This window comes from Microcaecilia unicolor, chromosome 3 (genome assembly GCF_901765095.1).
Source record: "Microcaecilia unicolor chromosome 3, aMicUni1.1, whole genome shotgun sequence".
Taxonomy (NCBI): domain Eukaryota; kingdom Metazoa; phylum Chordata; class Amphibia; order Gymnophiona; family Siphonopidae; genus Microcaecilia; species Microcaecilia unicolor.
Genome location: NC_044033.1, coordinates 90,071,445 through 90,092,113, shown reverse-complemented (window position 1 = coordinate 90,092,113; position 20,669 = coordinate 90,071,445). Strand labels below are relative to the sequence as shown.

Below are 20,669 nucleotides of genomic sequence, written 5' to 3'. Positions count from 1 at the left end.
GACCGACAATGGTGGTGAGTTCACTTCACAAAGCATGCGCACATTTCTAGAACAAGAAGGCATTCAACATATCACAACAGTAGCTTATACACCAGAGCAAAATTCTGTTGCAGAGAGAAAATTTAGGTCACTTGTGGAAATGACCAGATGTATGCTGTCAGATAGCAATCTCCCTAAAAGACTATGGGGGGAAGCCATTCTCACAGCAGTGTACCTACAAAACAGAATGCCAACTAAAGGCGCTGAGCGCACACCACATGAGACATGGCATGGTAGGAAGCCAAACCTGTCACACATAAGAACATTTGGAAGTACAGCATATGCTCATATACCAAAGCAAAGAAGGCATAAGCTGGATTCCACAACAGAAAGAGGCATTTTAGTTGGCTATGCTCCAGGACACAAAGGATATAGAATTTTGAATCTGAAAACTGGCATTGTTGGCATAAGACATGTTACATATTTTGATGAAAACAAAAGGGTTGATAAAGGCTGGATTATCCCAGATGAGCCTTATCATCCAGAATATGAAACTAGAACCATAATAGACATGCCAGTGTATATAAATGCCATACCAAGGCAGATGTCTGAAAGCAACTCATCTGTATCTAACGAGGAACAGGCAGAGGAAGCAGACACAGAAAGGATCATTGAAGAAGACAGTACAGTTGGAGAAGGGGAATCAATTGGAGAAGAACTCTCAGATATAGAGGATGCGGAAAGGTCAGACCAACCTGTTGTCAGACGCTCATCCAGGGAAAACAAAGGTGTTCCACCCCCAAGACTGTTTTACCTAACAAAGTCAGCAGAAGCTCAAGAGCCCTTAACATGGGATGAGATTGAGAAAATGCCAGCAGAAGAAGCTGCTGAATGGCATAAAGCTGCACAAGAAGAAATTGATGCATTGGATAAAAATAATACTTGGATTCTTACAAAATTACCTCCTGGCAAGAAAGCTATAGGATGCAAATGGGTATTCAAGTTAAAAAGGAATGCACAAGGAAAAGTGGAAAGGTATAAAGCAAGATTAGTGGCAAAGGGATATCTTCAAAAATATGGAGAAGATTTTGATGAAGTGTTTGCACCTGTAGTGAAACACACGACAATCAGAACACTTCTGAGCATTGCAGTCTCAAAAGGCATGCAAGTCAAACACATTGATGTGAAAACAGCATTTCTTCACGGAGATATAACTGAAGACTTGTACATGGAACAACCAACAGGTTTCATAAATACAAAACAAAGACAGCTAGTGTGTAAATTAAACAAAGGTCTTTATGGATTAAAGCAAAGTGCAAAATGTTGGAATGATAAATTGCATGAAATATTGACCAATTTAGGATTTAAGCAAGGTGAAGCAGATAAATGCTTGTACACTAGGTGCAGAAATGGACAATATGCATACATTTTAGCTTTTGTTGATGATCTGCTCATTGCAAGCAAAAGTGAGCAAGAGTACAAGGACATTGTAAAGTGTTTAAACCTCAATGTTGAGATAAAAGAACTTGGTAATGTGTCATACTATCTTGGTATAGAAATTGAGAAACAAAATGATGGTTCTTATCTTCTAAGCCAGAAGCAGAAAATAAATGAGCTTATTGAAAGTTTAGGTATGCAAGATGCCCAAGTTGTAAGCACTCCCATGATCACTGATTTTCTGAAGGATGAAACAGTAAGAGAACCTTTACCAGATAACATCCAATATAGATCAGCCATAGGTAAGCTTTTATATCTAGCTACCACATACAGGGCTGATATAGCAAATGCAGTAGGAATTTTGAGCAGAAGGGTCAGCTCACCTACCAAATCAGATTGGACTGCAGTTAAAAGGATGGTAAGGTATTTAAAGGGTACCATTGATTGTAAATTAAAGATTTCAGCCAATAGTAATCCAAAACTAATATGTTACTGTGATTCAGATTGGGCAGGGGATCATTCTGATTATAAATCCACAAGTGGATATGTGTTTATGTATGGAAATGTACAAATTTCATGGGCCAGTCATAAACAAAGTATTGTGAGTTTGTCTTCTACAGAAGCTGAATACGTGGCCGTATCGGAAGCGTGCAGAGAACTGATGTGGATTGAAAAACTTTTGCTGGATTTTGGTATAGCTGAAAAGAGACCAATCCAGATAATGGAAGATAATCAGAGCTGCATCCGACTGTCACAGAATGACAAGGTTCAGTCACGCACCAAGCACATCGCAACGAAATACCACAACGTGCGAGAGTTGGCAAAAGAAGGGGTCATCAGTCTACACTATTGTCACACCAGTGAGATGACAGCTGACATCATGACCAAACCGTTACCCAGAGAACATTTTGTGAATCTGCGTATAAAGCTTGGACTTTGTATGAATAAATAATTGCATGACAGTTATGCATGAGAAGGGGTTTGTTGGAATGTATTGTATTTTTACATGCATTGACTGTCACCTATTATTTCTCTGTGATTACTCTGTGACCTCTGATGTGAATTACTTAGAGAGGTCACACAGCTATGCAACTTCCTGTGGGGGTTAGATGCAGCAGATGCAGCACATGGAGCACATGGAGCTCATGATCTCTCCTAACCTGAGAGGATCTATGGTGGTGTGAGCATCCATTACCATCTAAGCACATGGAAGGAGCTGATAAGACAAATGTATAGTAAAATGTATATATAAGCCTGTCTGATTATAATCTAACTACAAACTGTGAGTAAACAGATGTTTTGTTACTTCAACTTTAAAGTGACTCAGCAGTGAATTATTCAGGGGTGAATGAGAGAGAGATGAAGAAAGAAATTAACATTTCTAAAGCTGAAGCTGTGTGTACTAAAATCTGTTAATTATTTACTACAAATAATCCAACAATCTCGACAGAGAGCCTACATTTCACTAAGTTCTTCGGGAGATCATCCGATAGTATATATGTTTCTTCAATTCATACTCTCCCCTACATGTGTCCTGTCAACAGAGAAATACATCAATAAGGAATTGTCCTACATGACTTATTGTGGGAGATACTTATCTAGGGTAGTGGCAGCTGCTACCTGATTTACCTTTCTTATTATTTCAGCTAGTAAGTCTGATTCAAACATGGTGCCTAACTTATTTAAAAGGATTCCAATACAGCTCAACCAATCATCTCTTTCTTGGTTGCTTATCTCATTATATTGCAGTCTATATGGTTGTTTTCATTTAACCAATCCTCTGATGTGGGTTCTTTATTTCAAATTTTTCTGGAGTAAATTTTATGTTTGAATCTCTTTATGAAGAGATTAAAGTAAAATACACTATAAAGCAAGTCTAATGTGGTCTGGCATATATGAAGCAATTTATTTTTCCTTGTGTCCTTTTTTTGGGATAGTTTCTAGTATTTCCCTTTTCTTACATATCTTAGATTGTTGATACTAATTGTGAATGCTGGATTGGTTCTAGAGCAATGCTGGATAGCTGATAGCAAAGCTAGCTAAGTTACATATGTTTAAAACTTGATCTACCGCCTTTTCTGATAGGCAGGCCAAAGCAGTGTATAAACAAAATCGTGTATTTGTATGGGTAGAGAGATTTTAGTTTGAAAAAAACTCCATTTAAAAAATGGACAGTTGCAAACAATGAGAGATCCATTCAAAACAAACATGCATCCAGATCCCTGTCCCAAGAAATTAGGTACCAAATGTTAGGCCCAAAAAAAAAAATCTTCAACATAATTTTAAGCCTCTTTAAAGACAGTTCTTTTTGTAAGGATACAGGTAGAGAATGCTGTAAGAGGGAGGCAAAGAAGAATGTTGTCTAAGTGAACATGTGCAGAGGGGCAGAGGAACTTGCACGTTCATGTAACCATCGAAGTGATCAACTTGGTAGTTGAGGAAGATTGATGCAAAGAGATATGGGTGATCTCTTCATATAAAGCCCTGTGGGTTAACAATATTGATAATAGGCAACCAATGTAATCTCTTAACGATAGAGACGTGATCAAATTTTGGGGCCTTGCAAAGCAATTTAGCCACCATATTTTGAAGTTCTAGCTGTTTAAACTGGTACTGTGGAATTTCCTGCAAAGACCACATTTATAGTAGTCTAAACGAGACATGAGCAAGGCAAGAAGGAATAGGTACATGGTGTGGAAGTCAAAATAACTCGGCTCCAACCATGATTGTTTAAGCACAAGAAACCGGACTGCATAATCGCTGAGAAATGAGCCTTAAAGGACAAACTGGAATCAAAACATACTCCTAAATATTTAAAGCAGCTTACGATGAGATCTGAAATGAGGCTTGGGGCAGTCAGGAAGACCCTGGTGGCCTTTCAGCCCATCCTCCGGGACCATCCAGTCCAGATTCTGTCGGATAATGTCACATCAACAGGAAAGGCAGCACTCAGAGCGCAGTGCTCTGTAGAGACTTGACTATTGTTTCAGTGAGCGGAGAGGCATATTCCTCTGATATTGGTGTCTCGCATAGCAGGATCCCTAAACATTCAGATGGACTTTCTCAGTAATCAGTCCCTAAACCCATGGGCTCCTAAAGTCTTTCAGATTATTAAACAGAAATGGAGGGCACCAGAGGTGGACCTGATGGCATCCCATGGCAACAAGAAAGTGCCATGCTTTTTCTGTAGATGAAGGGAGTTCAGTTCTGAGGAGATCAACACCATGCTGCACCTTTGGCCAGGTCAGAGTTGCTGTACATCTTTTCTTTGTTGCCATTGATAGGCAGAGTGCTACACAGGATCTTGGACCATCCGGGCAAGGTGATTCTGGTGGCCTCAGATTGGCCCAAGTGTCCATGGTATGCGGTTCTCATCCAGCTTCTGTTATTTAAAGGTACGATCATATGTGCAGGATGTTGTAAACCATGCCTTGGTCCAAGATATAGTCTCTCATATTTAGGAATTGTTTCCATTTAAGTGCGTGGATTTCTGCAGGTCTTGAATGATGAGAATGTTACGGCCTTCGTATTGAGACGGGTGTAGTGTATGCTGTTGTAAAAAGTTGTAAATTTTTGTGGATATCTGAGTAGCTTTGCTATGGTTGGACGTAGAAATCTCGTTTCTGTTTCAAATGTGATGGTAATCTATAGGCTCTTTCAAATCCAAGTGGTTGTTCAGATTGCGCATCAAAGCTTCAGTAAATCCGGAAACCATTTTAAGAATTGAAGCATATCCGGTCTTTCATCTCCTCCCGGCAGGCCCAAAATTTGGATATTTTGCTAATTTCTGTTAAACTAAACATCTGGAACAAGACCTGAAAAATCTATCTGTAGTTTCAGTTGTGAGAGTTCCTTAGTAGTATGCTCTCTTCTTTTTTTTTTTTTTTTTTTTTACAATTCTAGAGATTCTAAGCGCAGCTGGAAATCAGACATTGAGGTGGTAAAGTGCTGCTAGATCAGTTTTTAACTTGCATGTTTCAACGTAGTTAACTCATGAAGAGCTCTTATTTCCTCTTATAGAACTTCAGTATTGGTTGAGGTAGTTCTCCTGGGCACTGTTTTCTTTGGGGTGGGAGGATCTTTTGTAGATCTAGACATTTGCATCTATAGGTTGATGTTTAGTAGTTGAGAATTTCCAACCCTTATATTTATGTAATCTAGCAAACTAGGGAGGGAACAAATTCTTTACGCAGCCATCTTGTTCAATAGCTTACTAGTGCCCCCTCTTCCCCCCCCCCCCCCCCCCCCCCCAGCAGGTGAACATTTTTAATGGAGGTACATCCCATAGTCTGTAAGCTGGATCCTTGTTATATGGGTTTAAGGACTTGATAGACTGAAAGAAGACCAGTTTCAAATTTGCCATTTTTGGCAAAAGTTCTGGAAAAGACGATGAAGTAATTGAATGAGTTTGTAGAGGAAGTTGGAGGTTTGGTAGAGATTCAGGTGGAATTCTGGAGGGGAACACAGCCCAAAGGAGGTATCAAGGGCCCTGCAGTATGAAACTTAGCATTGTGTTGATGGGGGAGCAGAAATTGCTCTTTCTATTGGATTTAGCTTCAACATTTGACTTGTTTGAGCATGAATGATTGTTCAGAGGTTTGAGAAGTTGGAAATAATAGGGACATCTTTAGAATGGATCAATATTTTGTACATCAGGTGTGCAGGTGCTTGTGAATGACCAGGTCAGCTGATCCACCAGATGTTCTTAGGAGGTGCTGCAAGAGTCGTATTTATTGTCCTTGCTGTTTTAACATTTTTTTGCCTTCCCTGGGAGGGCTGATAAGGCTGTATTTTAAAGGATATGTTTATGTGGGTGACATGCAGTTCTTTGTCTCCTTGGGAAAGGGTTGGAATGTGAGGGTGGTCTATTTGAATGAAGGATTGGCTGCTATTGCAAAGTGGTTAATAGGCGGAGTTTTGAATATACAGAAAACTGAACTTTTGTAAATGCAAGGAGAGTGTAACAACATGGGCCTGGATAAGATTCCTGGGGGATATTCGCAGTAGCAGATGTGAGGAAAATTGAGTTACTTGAACAGGTGATAATGGACAGTATTGTCAGTGTATGATAAATGTGAGGGTGATAGAGACTGTCTGTTTTTGAAGCCAGATATATTCTGGTTGGTAGTGCAGGCAGCAGTGCTTTCAGTATTAGATTGTTGTTTTGGGATGCATGTGGGAATGCCAAGCCAGTTGCTTAAACAATTGCAGATGGATCAGAATACAGTGAAGTGTCAAGATGGCTGTTGGCAGGGGAACGCCGTGACGTCATCCAGTATGGACACTTAGAGTTTACTCTCCCACCAGCTTTTTCTCTTAAAACCGCAATATAGCAGCTAAATATTTCTCTTTATTGGACAGGGTTCTGCTCTCAACTTATATGAATAAGATGTCTTCTAAATCCAACCGGAATGAAGGTTCGCATTCTTTTCATTCAGCCTCTAAACGGAATAAAACGGACCTCTCTACAACTGACAAGGCCCTGCAATCACCGTTGCCGTTATCACGTGACAATGCTGAATCTCTTGCGGATGATATAAAGGCTCTACATATCTTAATGCAGCAGAATCTCAACACTGAAATAAAATCAGAATTAGTTACAATCTCTACACAACTTACTCAATTCAATGCCAGAATTGAGTTTCTTGAATACTGTATGTCAGCTCATGACGCACTTCATTTGGAAATGGAACGGAAGCTGAATAAATTTGAATCCATGCAGCGTGACATTGAGGACCTATCAGATTAAGAAGAAACAATATGCGCATACTGGGAGTACCTGAGCAAATTGAGGGTACGGATATGTTTCAGTTTTTAAAATCGTTTTTCATAAAGATTGCTGACTTGCCTGCTGGCACTCTCATAGATATAGAACGTGCTCACCGTATTGTGCTACGACTTACTCCGGGGAGAAATTACCCGCAACCTATAATTGTTAAATTCCTCCGACATGACCAGCTTATGCTGATACTTAATGCTACTTGTTCACAATTTCTAATGTATGCTGGAGTTAGTTCTTTTGGTTCCAGATTTTTCTAAACCCACTGCAAAAAAAAAAAAAAAGGAAATTATTCTTAGCAATGCGCCCTAAGCTAAAAGCCATAGGTGCTCAATATGGCCTCTTATATCCTGCAACCATGAAGATAACTTTTCAGAATAATACTAAATACTATACTGATCCTGCTGACCTTCAAAAATTTCTTGATAAAGACTCTCTGACTAGTATGTGATATTTGGATCACTTTAAGGTGCTGATGTTCCAATGGATATATACGTATTGTTGCTATATACAGTATCATATTTTCGTATGCTGGCTTAAACTTTTTTTTTTTTTTTTTGTCTATACTGAGCGCATGTGCCCCATAAGCGATTTTTTTCTCTTTTTTTTTTTTATATGGAGCTTATGTTTTATTCTTGTTAAGATTATTATTTTCTTTTTGCTCCATTCATTGCTTTTATTTTTTGAGGTTTTTACACCTAATATCTAAAATCTCTTCATGCTTGTATGTGTTACTTTGATCAGCTGGATGCAAATCTTTAATATTACCAATGACAAGCTACGTATATTATCCCTTAACATTAAAGGGATCTCCAATCCCATTAAACGGAAAAAACTCCTACTTTATCTGAGAGAAAAATTTGGACATTTGCTTTCTTCAAGGAACTCATTGAGATGCACGGGAAGGTCTCAAACTTCTAAACAATTGGTTTGATCAATGTTTTATAAGCCCTGCAAATGGTCAAAAAAATGGTGTTATTACTCATAAAAAAATCTTTGCCTTTTTAACTAATCTCCCTTATCCATGATAATGAAGGCAGATGGTCTCGGCTACAAGGTTCCTTAGAAGACAAGCCTTGACATTAATGTCTATGCTCCGAATATAGATGATCCTTATTTCTTTCATAAAATCAACATATCCGGGTCAACTGCTCTTAACCATCACACTATAATTGGAGAAGACTTTAACTTCCCCATTGATCCTTATTTAGATCGTTCTTCAAATTGCAGGCCTGCCAAACTCAAAGCTCGTAACTCACTAAATGTCCTTATGCAGTCCAATGGGTGGTCTGATTTGTTGAGGCTCCTTTATCCTACAGCCAGAGATTACTCTTTTTTTCTCTGCTTCTCATCAAACATTCAATAATTGACTACTTTTTGAGCACTAGTGACCTCATTCCTATGTTGTCTGCTGCACAGATACATGAAATATCAGTTTCTGATCACGCAGCAATTTCCTGTGATTTTAATTGGTCTTTTAATACAACAAAATCTACTTGGAGACTCAGTACCTCTTTGCTCTCAGATTCATCATTCTTGAACATATCTCCCAGAAATCTACTGAATTTTTTGCTAACAACAAAGACTCTGGGCCAGATGCACTAAACTTTACGAGGCAATAACGAGCAAGCACTAAACCCTGGCATGCACTAAATACTTTTTTCCGACGACTGTAGCAGCTAACGCAAACGGAATGCAGATGAGCAAATTGTGTAGAAACCCTATTGAAATGAGATGCACTAAGCTTTTCCGCTTGCCCTAACGCTGGAAAATGCCAGGAAAGCTAATGAAAGGTCTGTACCTCTCGTTGGGGCTGCACGGGCTTCGAAAACTTATAAAATGTAAATAAAAAAAATCGCAGCCATCCGCTGCACCTATGGTACGCCGCTCCCCCTCCCCCTCCCCCTTCATTGAAATCAGAACTTTCACGCATCCCCGGCCCTACTTCCTCTCTCCCTCCCTTCCTTGAAATGACAGCTTCCCTGCCCCCCTCCGTCTGCCACCGGGCCCTCGCAGTGCCTCTCACCTCCGTGTGAAGGCGCTGCACCGGCAACAACAGCTGATCGCCTCTTCGGATTTCCCTCCTTTGCTCCTGGCCCGCCCTCGTCTGACGTAAGTAACCTACGAGATTACTTACGTCAGACGAGGACGGGCCAGGTTCGGATGGTCTTCCAGTGGAATTTTATAAATCATTCTCCACCTCAATTTCAACTCACTTGCTGACCTACTGTCAAACTTTATTGGACTCCCCATCTCCAGGTCATTTTTTGGATGCAAATATTGTAGTACTGCCAAAACCTAAGAGAGAGTACTCTTGTACAAAATTACAGGCCAATCTCATTACTAAATACTGATTATAAAATCTACACAAAGTTATTATGCTGTAGAATGGAAAACATTATTCAATCACTTATACGCAGAGATCAAGCTGGTTTGTAAAGCTCAGATATGGCGCTGTTAACACTAGATTACTTTGTCATCTCATCCATTTCGCTCGCTCTAAAGACTGTCCTATATTATCTGTCTCCCTAGATGCTGAAAAAGCCTTTGACCAAGTGGAATGGAAGTATTTGTTTAATGTACTTAGACATTTTGGTTTTCCTGACAATTTCATACATATGTTGTATTTACTGTATTCATTACCATCTGCTCGAATTGTAGCTAATGGTGAACTCTCTGCTCCATTCTTATTGCATAGAGGAACCAGACAAGGTTGCCCTGTATCTCCTATATCAGTTATGGCGAACCTTTCAGAGACCGAGTGCCCAAACAGCAACCCAAAATCTAATTAATTATCGCGAAGTGCTGGTACTCATTATGGGCGGGGTCACCACATATGACTCCACCCCTATGATAGCCACACCCCCTTACACCAGCCATGGCGCATATAAACAGACATCATTGAAAATATTATACTAGTATAGAAGAAAAAAATAACATGATTTTCTTTCATTATAGATCATTTCTGTAAGTTGTTACAGCTCCAGTATACCCAGTGCAAAATAAGACAGCAGATGTAAATTCTCAAATTGGACATATTCCAAACACTAAAATGAAAATAAAATGATTTTTTCTACCTTTGTTGTCTGATGACTTTGTTTTTCTATCCATATTGGTCCTAGTCGCTGATTCTGCTGCTCTCTATCTGTTCTCTTAACTCCGTTTCCAGGGCTTCCTTTCCATTTATTTCTTTACTTTCCTCCTATCTTCTTCATTTCTTGCCTCCATTTATTTCTTTACTTTCCTCCTTTTTTCATTTCTTGCCCTCCATCCATGTCCAGCAACCCTCCTCTCCCCTCCAGCCACAAATGTCCAGCCCTCCCACCCACCCAGCATCAGGCTGCTAGTCCTCCCACCCAGCATCAGGCCTCCCTCTCTCCCCCCACCCCCCCAGCATCAGGCCTTCCTCTCTCCCCCCCCACCCCCCCCAGCATCAGGCCTCCCTAGCACCCAGCATCAGGCCTCCCTCCCAACCACCCACCCACCCAGCGTCAGGCCTACCTCCCTCCCACCCAGCACCAGGCCGACCTCCCTCCCTCCCACCAAGCACCACGCCGCTTGCCCTTGCTCCTTCCCTCTTCCAAACAAGCATCAGCCCGCCCGTCCTTCCTCCCTCCCTCCCTCCCAGCACCACGGCCCCCCTCCTCCTCCTCCTCCTCTGCAATTGAAAAAACGTACCGGGTTAAGGCAGCGTCGGCAGCGGCAACGAAAAGCGTAGTCTTCACTCAGCGCGCTTCCCTTCTGTCTCGCTCTCAAGCTCTGGTCCCGCCCATGAGAGAGAATTTTATACTGCTTACATACTTTAAGTTTTCTTTATTTTATTTCTTTATTTTAACTCAATTTAAATATCATATTATAGTACAACTGTTATTAATGCTTTCTCTTTATTACAAAATCAATAAAAATATTAAGACTAAAAAAAGATGACTTTCGGCACATCCCTTGCTGTTTGATTTGCAGTTTTCGCAGGTACAGGCAAGGATTCAGTTTAAATTAATTTCCTTAGCTTCAGCTCCACTGTTCTGCATCAGTGGACATTTTTCCCTCCTACCAGCAGATGGAGGTAGAGAAAAAAAACTGAGTTTTACCAGTCACCTCACCAGTATTAGCTGGTGGTGCTCCTTGGAAAGATTGAGTATTTTCTGAACCTTAGCAGATGGTAGGTCGTGCTGTCAGTACTGCTGACACTGGCCTAGCTCTGGTCTCTGCAGGCTGTGGCCCCATAGCTTGGTTGAGCCCTGCCCCCAGTCCTTCTTAGTGCAAACTGGGTGAGGCTTGTGGCTCAGGCTTTCGGATCCCCATCCCCCCCACCCCTCGCCAACTCACCCTGTTTAGGTGTCCTTCCCCCGGGCTCCACTGCAGCTACCAGGTATTAAAAAAAAAAAAAAAACACCTAATTGATTGGTCCTTGGGCCAGCTCTTTTTAACATCTTTGAGTGATATTGAAGCTGGACTGTCCGGTAAGATTTGTCTCTTTGCAGATGACACCAAACTCTGTAATAGGGTGGACACCCCGGAGGCTGTGGATAGCATGTGGAGAGATCTAGCAAATGCAGGGTCATGCACTTGGGTCTGTTGGTTTGTTTTGTGTCCTGCCTAATCTGCCTTGCTTGTTCTAGTCCCTTCTACCTTAGCTTCAGCCATAGTTCTGTTGTCTGTCTATGTGGCTCAGCTTTGTGTCCTGCCTAGTCTGCCTAGCAAAGCTTGAGGAATAGTTCACAAATTGGCAGCTAAGATTTAATGCTAAAAAATGCAGGGTCATGCACTTGGGTTACAAAAATCCAAGGGAATGGTATAGTATAGGGGTTGAAATACTATGTATGAAAGAAGAACAGGATTTGGGGGTGATCGTATCTGATGATCTTAAGGCAACCAAACAAGTAGAAAAGGCGACAGTCAAAGCCAGAAGGATGCTTGAGTGCATAAGGAAGAGGAATGGCCAGCAGGAAAAAAGAGGTGATAGTGCCCTTGTATAAGTCTCTGTTGAGTCCCCATTTGGAATACTGTGTGCAATTCTGGAGACTGCATCTACAAAAAAATATAAATGGGATGGAGTCAGTCCATAAGGCAGCCACAAAATTGGTCTCTCATACAGCGTATGGGGACAGACTTATATATGTATACCCTAGAAGAGAAGGGGATCTGATAGAGATGTTTAAATACCTCTGTGGCATTAATGTACTGGAGGTGAGCCTTTTTCAAATGAAGGAAAACTCTGGAATGAGGAGGTATAGGATAAAGTTAAGAAGTTATGGGCTCGGGAGAATTCTAAGGAAGTACTTTTTCACAGATTGGGTGGTGCCGTGTGGACTGGTCTCCTGGTGAAGGTGGTGGAGACTAGGACTGTCTCTGAATTTAAGAAAGTGTGGGACAGGGATGTGTGGGATCTCTTAGGGGAAAAGGGGAGGTAGATGCTGAGGATGGGCAGACTTGAAGGACCATCTGGCCCCTTATCTGCCATCATGTTTCTATGTTTATTCCAGGTATAATTATCTCCACTGAATGATCTTAAGTAGAATCGTTATAGCATGTGAGATCTGAACAGTTATTTGATAATTTCCACAGGCAGTTGACTCTTTTTTTTTCTTCAGTATTGGTTTGAAGATAGATCTTTTCCTGTCACTGAACCATGATGTTGTCTTCCAAATTTTCTGGCAGAGTGGTGTAAGTATTCTAACAACTGCTTCATTGTAATATTTCAGTGGGAGTGCCATCAGTGCTTGATGCTTTGTTCTTTGATAAAGCTTTCAGTGATGCCTCGGCTTAGTCTTTAATTACAAATCGTCCCTGATCGTATGTAACAGATTGAAATGACTGTTGATCTACTTGATCTTTATAGTACAATGACTTACTATATTCTGTCCACGTTTTCTTCATCTCGGTCATTCAGCATGAATTCTTGAGCATTTTTAGCATTCCAACAAATAGGAGTAAATGTTGTTTCACTCAAAGAATAGTTAAGCTCTAGAACTCGTTGCTGGAAGATGTAACTTTGGTTTAAAAAAAGGTTTGGACAAGTTCCAGGAGGAAAAGTCCATAGCCTGTCATTGAGATGGACATGGGAGACGCCACTGCATACCCTGGGATTGGTAGTGTGGAATGGTGCTACTAATTGTGTTTCTACTAAGTACTTGTGACCTGGATTGGCCACTGCTGGAAGCAGGATACTGGGCTGGATGGACCATTGATCTGACCCAGTATGGCTGTTAAGTCCGTACGAGCTGTAATGGGAATCAAACCCAGTTCCCCTGGTTCTCAGGCCACTGCACTAACCATTAGGCTACTTCCACTGAGGTAAATGCCGAACCCTGGGTAAGGGAAAGGGAGTGAGCTGCAGACCCGCCAGCAGTGGGAGTTATGGCCAAGGTAGTGATCTCTAGCAGCCACAAGAATAATTTAGTGCTGCTCATGGGGGTGGAGGAAATGAGAGAGAGATGTTGGACAATAGGAGGAAGAGAAGAGAGACAATGGACCCCCAGGAAAGAAAGAAAAGTATAATGGACCTGGGGAAGAGGAGGGGGAGGGGGAAGAGCGAGAGATGTTGGATCTGGGGTGGGAGATTGAGCCCTTTAGGGAAGGGGGATGGATTTTGATATATTGCCTGTCTGTTTGTACAATCTAAGCAGTTTACATATTATATACAGGTATTATTTTGTACCTGGGGCTTGCCCAGAGTCGCAAGGAGTTGAAGTGGGAATAAATAAAATAAAATACCTTTTATTTGTGCATTTTTCCCAAACACGCTGAAGGAAAATCAGATAAATCAGGTTCAAATTATTTCCTGTTTTCATAGGTGCTGTACTTAAGTATGTAAATTCTATATGGGAAGCCTTCATGTTTTCTGCATTAAATGTACTGTATGCTGAAATTAAATGTGAACTTTACACAGAGGCTTATGAAAGATGTCAACATACTTTTATAAGCAAACTTTCACAAGCAGACTAAGGTAATCTTTTTGCATTCATTAAGCTTCTGATAACTTGTATTTCTTTACTGATACACTGTACTTTGACCAGTGCATAGTGAAGTACATTCATCCTGTGTATTCACTATGCATTGACAGCCAACCCAGGCCTCCTTCTCCTCTTTTCCTGATATCACCGAGGAGGAAACTGCCCACCTTCTTTCCTCCTCGAAATGCACCACCTGTTCCTCTGATCCCATCCCCACCAACTTACTAAACACCATCTCTCCTACTGTCACCCCCCTCCATCTGTCATATCCTCAACCTCTCTACTGCAACTGTCCCTGACACCTTCAAGCATGCTGTAGTCACACCACTCCTCAAAAAACCATCACTAGACCCTACCTGTCCTTCCAACTACCGCCCCATCTCCCTCCTACCCTTCCTCTCCAAGATATTTGAACGCACTGTTCATAGCTGCTGCCTTGATTTTCTCTCCTCTCATGCCATCCTCGATCCGCTGCAATCCAGTTTTCGCCCTCTACACTCGACAGAAACGGCACTCACTAAAGTCTGTAATGACCTGTTCCTTGCAAAATCCAAAGGTCACTACTCCATCCTCATCCTCCTCGACCTATCTGCCGCTTTTGACACTATCAGTCATAATCTACTCCTTGATGCACTGTCCTCATTTGGATTCCAGGGCTCTGTCCTCTCCTGGTTCTCCTCTTATCTCTCCCACCGTACCTTCAGAGTACATTCTCATGGATCTTCCTCTACCCCCATCCCGCTCTCTGTTGGTGTTCCTCAGGGATCTGTCCTTGGACCCCTTCTTTTCTCAGTCTACACGTCTTCCCTGGGCTCGCTGATCTCATCTCATGGTTTCCAATATCATCTTTATGCTGATGACACCCAGCTTTATCTCTCCACACCTGACATCACTGTGGAAACCCAGGCCAAAGTATCAGCCTGCTTATCCGACATTGCTGCCTGGATGTCCAACCGCCACCTGAAACGGAACATGGCCAAGACCAAACTCATTGTCTTTCCACCCAAACCCACTTCTCCTCTCCCTCCACTCTCTATTTCAGTTGATAACACCCTCATCCTCCCCGCAACCTCGGAGTCATCTTCGACTCCTCCCTCTCCTTCTCTGCGCATATCCAGCATACAGCCAAGACCTGTCGCTTTTCTCTATAACATCAGCAAAATTCGCCCTTTCCTCTCTGAGCACACCACCCATACTCTCATCCACTCATTACCTCTCGCCTTGACTACTGCAACCTACTCCTCACTGGCCTCCCACTTAACCATCTATCCCCCCTTCAATCCGTTCAGAACTCTGCTGCCCGTCTTATCTTCTGCCTAGACCGATATGCTCATATCACCCCTCTCCTCAAGTCACTTCACTGGCTTCCGATCAGGTACCGCATACAATTCAAGCTTCTGTTATTAACCTACAAATGCACTCAATCTGCAGCCCCTCATTACCTCTCTACTCTCATCTCCCCTTACGCTCCTACCCGTAACCTCCGCTCACAGGACAAATCCCTCCTCTTAGTACCCTTCTCCACCACCGCCAACTCCAGGGTCCGCCCTTTCTGCCTTGCCTCACCCTATGCTTGGAATAAACTCCCTGAGCCCATCCGCCAAGCCCCCTCCCTGCCCATCTTCAAATCCTTGCTCAAAGCCCACCTCTTCAATGTCTCTTTCGGCACCTAACCATTATTCATCTATTCAGGAAATCTAGACTGCCCCAATTTGATTGACTGCACTTTTTTGTCCTTTAGATTGTAAGCTCCTTCGAGCAGGGACTGTCCTCTGTGTTAAATTGTACAGCGCTGCTTAACCCTGGTAGCACTTTGTAAATGTTAAGTAGTAGTGTTGGCAATGGCCAGTAAGACCTTAATGAATGTTCATTTGATCACATAACTTAGCTCTGACTGATATAAAATTAGTCTTAGAACCATTATGTGGTTGGTGATTCTGGCATAGCACAGCTGTTCCAATGCTGCCATCAAAAACAATGATGTCTTCAAATTATCCCATATGTGGCAGCTGGGATAGTCATATGTCAGCAGATGACAGGGCAATCCCTCTATGTTGCTGTTTTAAATAGGTGCAGCTTCATAGGGTGTTGTAGTGTTTAGTCCATCTGCTGTTAATGCACAAGGCTTGTGTACACAGTGCATTGTTGCTAGATGGTCACTAAAAATATATTCAAGTAAGCTTGCCCTATGATTCAAACTGCAGATTTGTGTACTGCTGTGTAGAAGAAAAGTTTTAATTGCCTGATAGGGTCAGCAATTTTAGTACCAGATTAATGTACAGATTAAAGTATGTGTGTAAATTTAAAGTAATTGTAATAAATTATAAATTAACATACAATCCTACCTGCTTTCTCTCTGATAGTACTTATTTCAGGTTAATTCCATTATTCTTCGTTCATAAGCTTCTGTTGCATATACCTAGATGTAATTCACCATTTGGCCAAGTATGTTGGAAGGTGAATGGTTCATCAAGTTTCTGTTGGGGAGGGGGTAAAAACCCTTTGTCTCTTTATGTCCCAGTATTTATTTAGGTTTATGGTAGCAATATTTTTGCAAGTTTGTTTTATGTTTGACAGTGTTTTATTTTGTTTTGTTTAGGTATGAGAAATGAGTGTTGGACGCAGAAGATTAAAACAGCTGCTGATTCTAATGATGGTCAATTTCTTTATTTATGTTATTGTGGAAGTTGCAAGAGGAGATGGTCGAGACAAAGATGGGAAAGTAAGAGTGGTAATACCCCAGGGCAAGTTCTGGAGGAAATATACTCCATCCACTGCTTATTGGAATAGACATCAACAGAAACTAGAAAGTTTATACAATCCGGTTTTGACATTATTATCCAACATGACCGTTGAAGAGAATTTAGTTACCAATGCTAGTCTTATAAATGTTTGTGATGTGGATACAACAGTAATGTCAGAGATAAAGGATTTTGAGAACTTGCCAACTAGATTTAAAGACTTTTTATTCTACCTGAGATGTAGGAATTATTCATTATTGGTGGATCAACAGAATAAATGCCAGCACAAACCTTTTCTGCTGCTTGCTATCAAGTCACTAACGCCACATTTTGATAGAAGACAAGCAATTAGGGAATCTTGGGGACAAGAACTGAAAGTTGGTGATTTATCTGTAGTCAGGGTATTTTTGCTTGGGCAAACTCCTGCTGAGGATAATTTCCCTGACCTTTCAGACATGTTGAGATATGAGAGTGAAACTCATCAAGACCTTCTTCTTTGGAGCTACAGGGACACATTCTTCAATTTAACACTGAAGGAGATACTATTCCTTAAATGGGTTAGCCAGTCCTGTGCAGACGTCCAGTTTATTTTTAAAGGAGATGATGATGTTTTTGTGAATACCCATCAGATCCTGGATTACTTGAAGAGTTTAACAAAGGATAAAGCCAAAGATTTATTTATAGGTGATGTTATCAAAGATGCTGGACCTCATAGAGACAAAAAATTGAAGTACTACATCCCAGAAAGTATATATGAAGGCTCTTACCCTCCATATGCAGGAGGTGGAGGATTTCTTTATTCTGGCAATCTGGCATTGAGATTGTACAAAATAACTGACCAGGTTCTCCTTTATCCCATTGATGATGTTTATACTGGAATGTGCCTTCAGAAACTTGGGCTTGCTCCAGAAAAACACAAAGGTTTCAAAACATTTGATATAGAAGAAAAACAGAAGAAAAACATTTGTTCCTATTCAAACTTAATGTTAGTACATAGCAGAAAACCTCAAGAAATGATTAAAATTTGGTCACAGTTGCAGGATCCACATTTAAACTGCTAAAGATATAAAGTGGTGTTCATGGAAAACTAGATGCACATGGCAGATTGTACAAGTAGGCTTAGTCTACCATTTGATTGTACAAAATGTTCCCAAAGACTTTCTTAAATATGAAATGTAATTCCCAACTATTACAACGTCCTCTGTGTGCACTTGATCTCTGTTCCAAATTTGTCATTTGTAATCCCATGTTGTTAACCTGAGTTGGTTAGTCATATATGGTACTTCAAAAATCTGCATAAATCTGCATGTGTGGTGGTTTTGAGATTATAGCATAATGTGGTGATCTTGTTTTTTATTCATTAAGGCCTTACTTCACTTGTACAATCTCTGAAATGAGGTTTTGAAACACAATCTTCTGATGTCTGGGGTTGGTAAACACCATTACCATATCCTACTGTGTTTTGAGCTGTAGTAGTGGGCAGTCTAGACTATGCAGTTAGTAAGGTGGGAGAAGTTGACTTTATGAACGAATAGTAAAATTTGTGTTACACAGCATATTAAAACGCCTGTAAAGGAACAGTATTTATACTTGGATTGTATTTAATTTGCATTGGTGAATTTAACTTGACCATGTGAAAGGATGCACCTTTAACTGTCAGTCATTTGTAGCCAAGATAGAGTTTTGAAATGCTGAAATATGTTAACAGTTTTGGGAAAATCTGTTCCCAGTGTAGTGGGGTTCGATGGTCAATAACATGGTCTTTCCAACAGATGTCAAACCCAGCACAGTGAGAGCATTGAAAATTGAAAACTTTTATTCAAAAAATAAAATGCTGCTATGCTAATTTCCCTGAGGCATTTCCCCTTTATGTTTAAAGTGACAGGTTTATGTTTTGTTGCTAATTTTGAAAGTTAATATTGAAAGGCGAGTAAGACATTACTAAGGCAGCAAGAAAATGCCAGAAGTAGACCATATAATTTCTTGTTCTTATGGAACAACTAAATGATTTGAAAAATTGTTAATGGCTGGGTATTGTTCAAAACACTTATTTGGTGATCTGACCCCTAATAGTATAGGGAGAGCTCAAAAGGAGCAGGAAATACTGCATATATTGCCTTCATTTTCTTTATCTCCAGCTACTGTTTTAAGGAAAAGTGTGTGCCCCTAGGTTGATGAGGGAGCTGCTTTATAGATTAGCAGTCAGTTGATATTTTCTTTATATATGCTGTCTGGACTGGTCTTGTTGGGTGCTTTAGCCCTTTGATTATTAAGACTTGCTGTATTCTGTCATCTTATTCCTCTCTGGCTAAGGTAAATTCTCCTAATGTCAAAACCCATTAATATTGATTGTTTGACGGCCGTTAGCTTTCAGGTCATCATGCACCTCATGTAGTTCACCTACCTCATCAACCTGACACACCTGATCTCTAGCAGCTCTAGAATCAAGAGAGTTTTGGTTATTACTTAGATTATATTCACCACTTAGGAAGTTTTGCTCCAAAGCCTACACAAGCCAGTATGTATCTTTTGTGCTTTGGCCTTGTATAACACCTGGTCTGAATGTAAAGTGCTGTGATGAAGCTTAAATTACTATAAACTTGACTTTGGTGGCAACCTTGCACATTTTATTTTCCCTCTTCCTTCATACATAGGCCTTCTCTGGTCAACATACATATATCCTTAGTATGAAAAGATCTTAACTAGCTGTGAATCTGATTGTCTTACTATTGACTTAACCATATTGTTTTATGATTACATGGAGGATTATTTTCTTTGTTTATGAACACTTTTGAAGACCTCTTAACCTAGAGGATTATCCTTTTTCCTCCACAACATAGTAGCAGTCATGATCATAGCAGTTTTCCTTTCCACAAGGAGACAGAAGCTACTACATAACATTCCCCTTCCAACTTACACTAAGACATAGGAATTCCATGATCATTTCTAAACCCTGGTCTAAACCACTGGGCTAGCGGGTCAATCCATACATTCCTTTGTCACACTGAAATGACACATGATTTGTGAAATCTGGGTTCCAGTCATTTCTAGAGATTTGAAAATAAAGCTAAAAATATGCCGTTCATCATGTAAGTTAATAGTTGTTTAGACATTTTTGATCGTAATTGAAGGATTCATTTCTACTCTGAATTTTCTTAACATATTTTCACTCTGTAATTTCATAGCAGTGACTGCTTCTTGTGAATCTATGTAGAAGTGCCTGTATTTATTTATTGAGATGGAAGACCAAAACAGTTTCCTGAATAATTTGTGCAACATTTTATTTTGTATAGTGTTGGTTCAAAGTATATTATTTTAAATCTGCTGTAATTTAAATTGACATGTTAAATAAAGTTAATTTTTTAATTAAAGTTATCAAAACGTCACAACTAGTTTATGCGTTTTTAAATTTAACCTTGGAGTTAAAAATGGGAATACTCCTTTAAACATTTTTGCCTTAACTGTTCTGTGATCATCTTAAGTTTCCTTGTCATCAGCAGCAGATGAATCCATTACGAATGGGTTGTGTCCACCTACCAGCAGGGGGAGATAGAGAACACTGAAAACCATAGTGCCTCTAGGACGGCTAGCTCCATCTGTCAATCAGTATTTCTCTATCTCCCAGCAGGGTTGGACGCAGCTTGTTCAGCTCCTTGAAGATTCTGCCTGGGGTGGCTTCTGTGCTTTTGCCAGTTGTAGCAAGGGTGTTGTGGCTAAGTGGAGCCCACTTTAAAGGCACATAGGTTCACCCTTTCCCTGCCTTACCCTTCCCCCTGTGTT

General features: G+C 40.7%; 1 protein-coding gene across 2 annotated transcripts in view; it reads left to right on the top strand.

Annotated features, from left to right (window-relative positions):
• Window positions 1-19,728, top strand: part of B3GNT2 (UDP-GlcNAc:betaGal beta-1,3-N-acetylglucosaminyltransferase 2) — a 62,185-nt gene extending 42,457 nt beyond the window's left edge. Inside the window, exons 2-3 of one of the 2 annotated variants that reach the window (XM_030196164.1) lie at window positions 12,787-12,859; window positions 16,748-19,728. In XM_030196164.1, the coding sequence (XP_030052024.1) occupies window positions 16,757-17,950 (1,194 nt within the window). In that variant the 5' untranslated portion in view covers window positions 12,787-12,859; window positions 16,748-16,756 and the 3' untranslated portion in view covers window positions 17,951-19,728. The remainder of the gene's footprint in view (window positions 1-12,786; window positions 12,860-16,747) is intronic. The other variant, XM_030196163.1, reaches the window with a different exon arrangement.
• The last annotated feature ends 941 nt before the right edge of the window (window positions 19,729-20,669 follow it).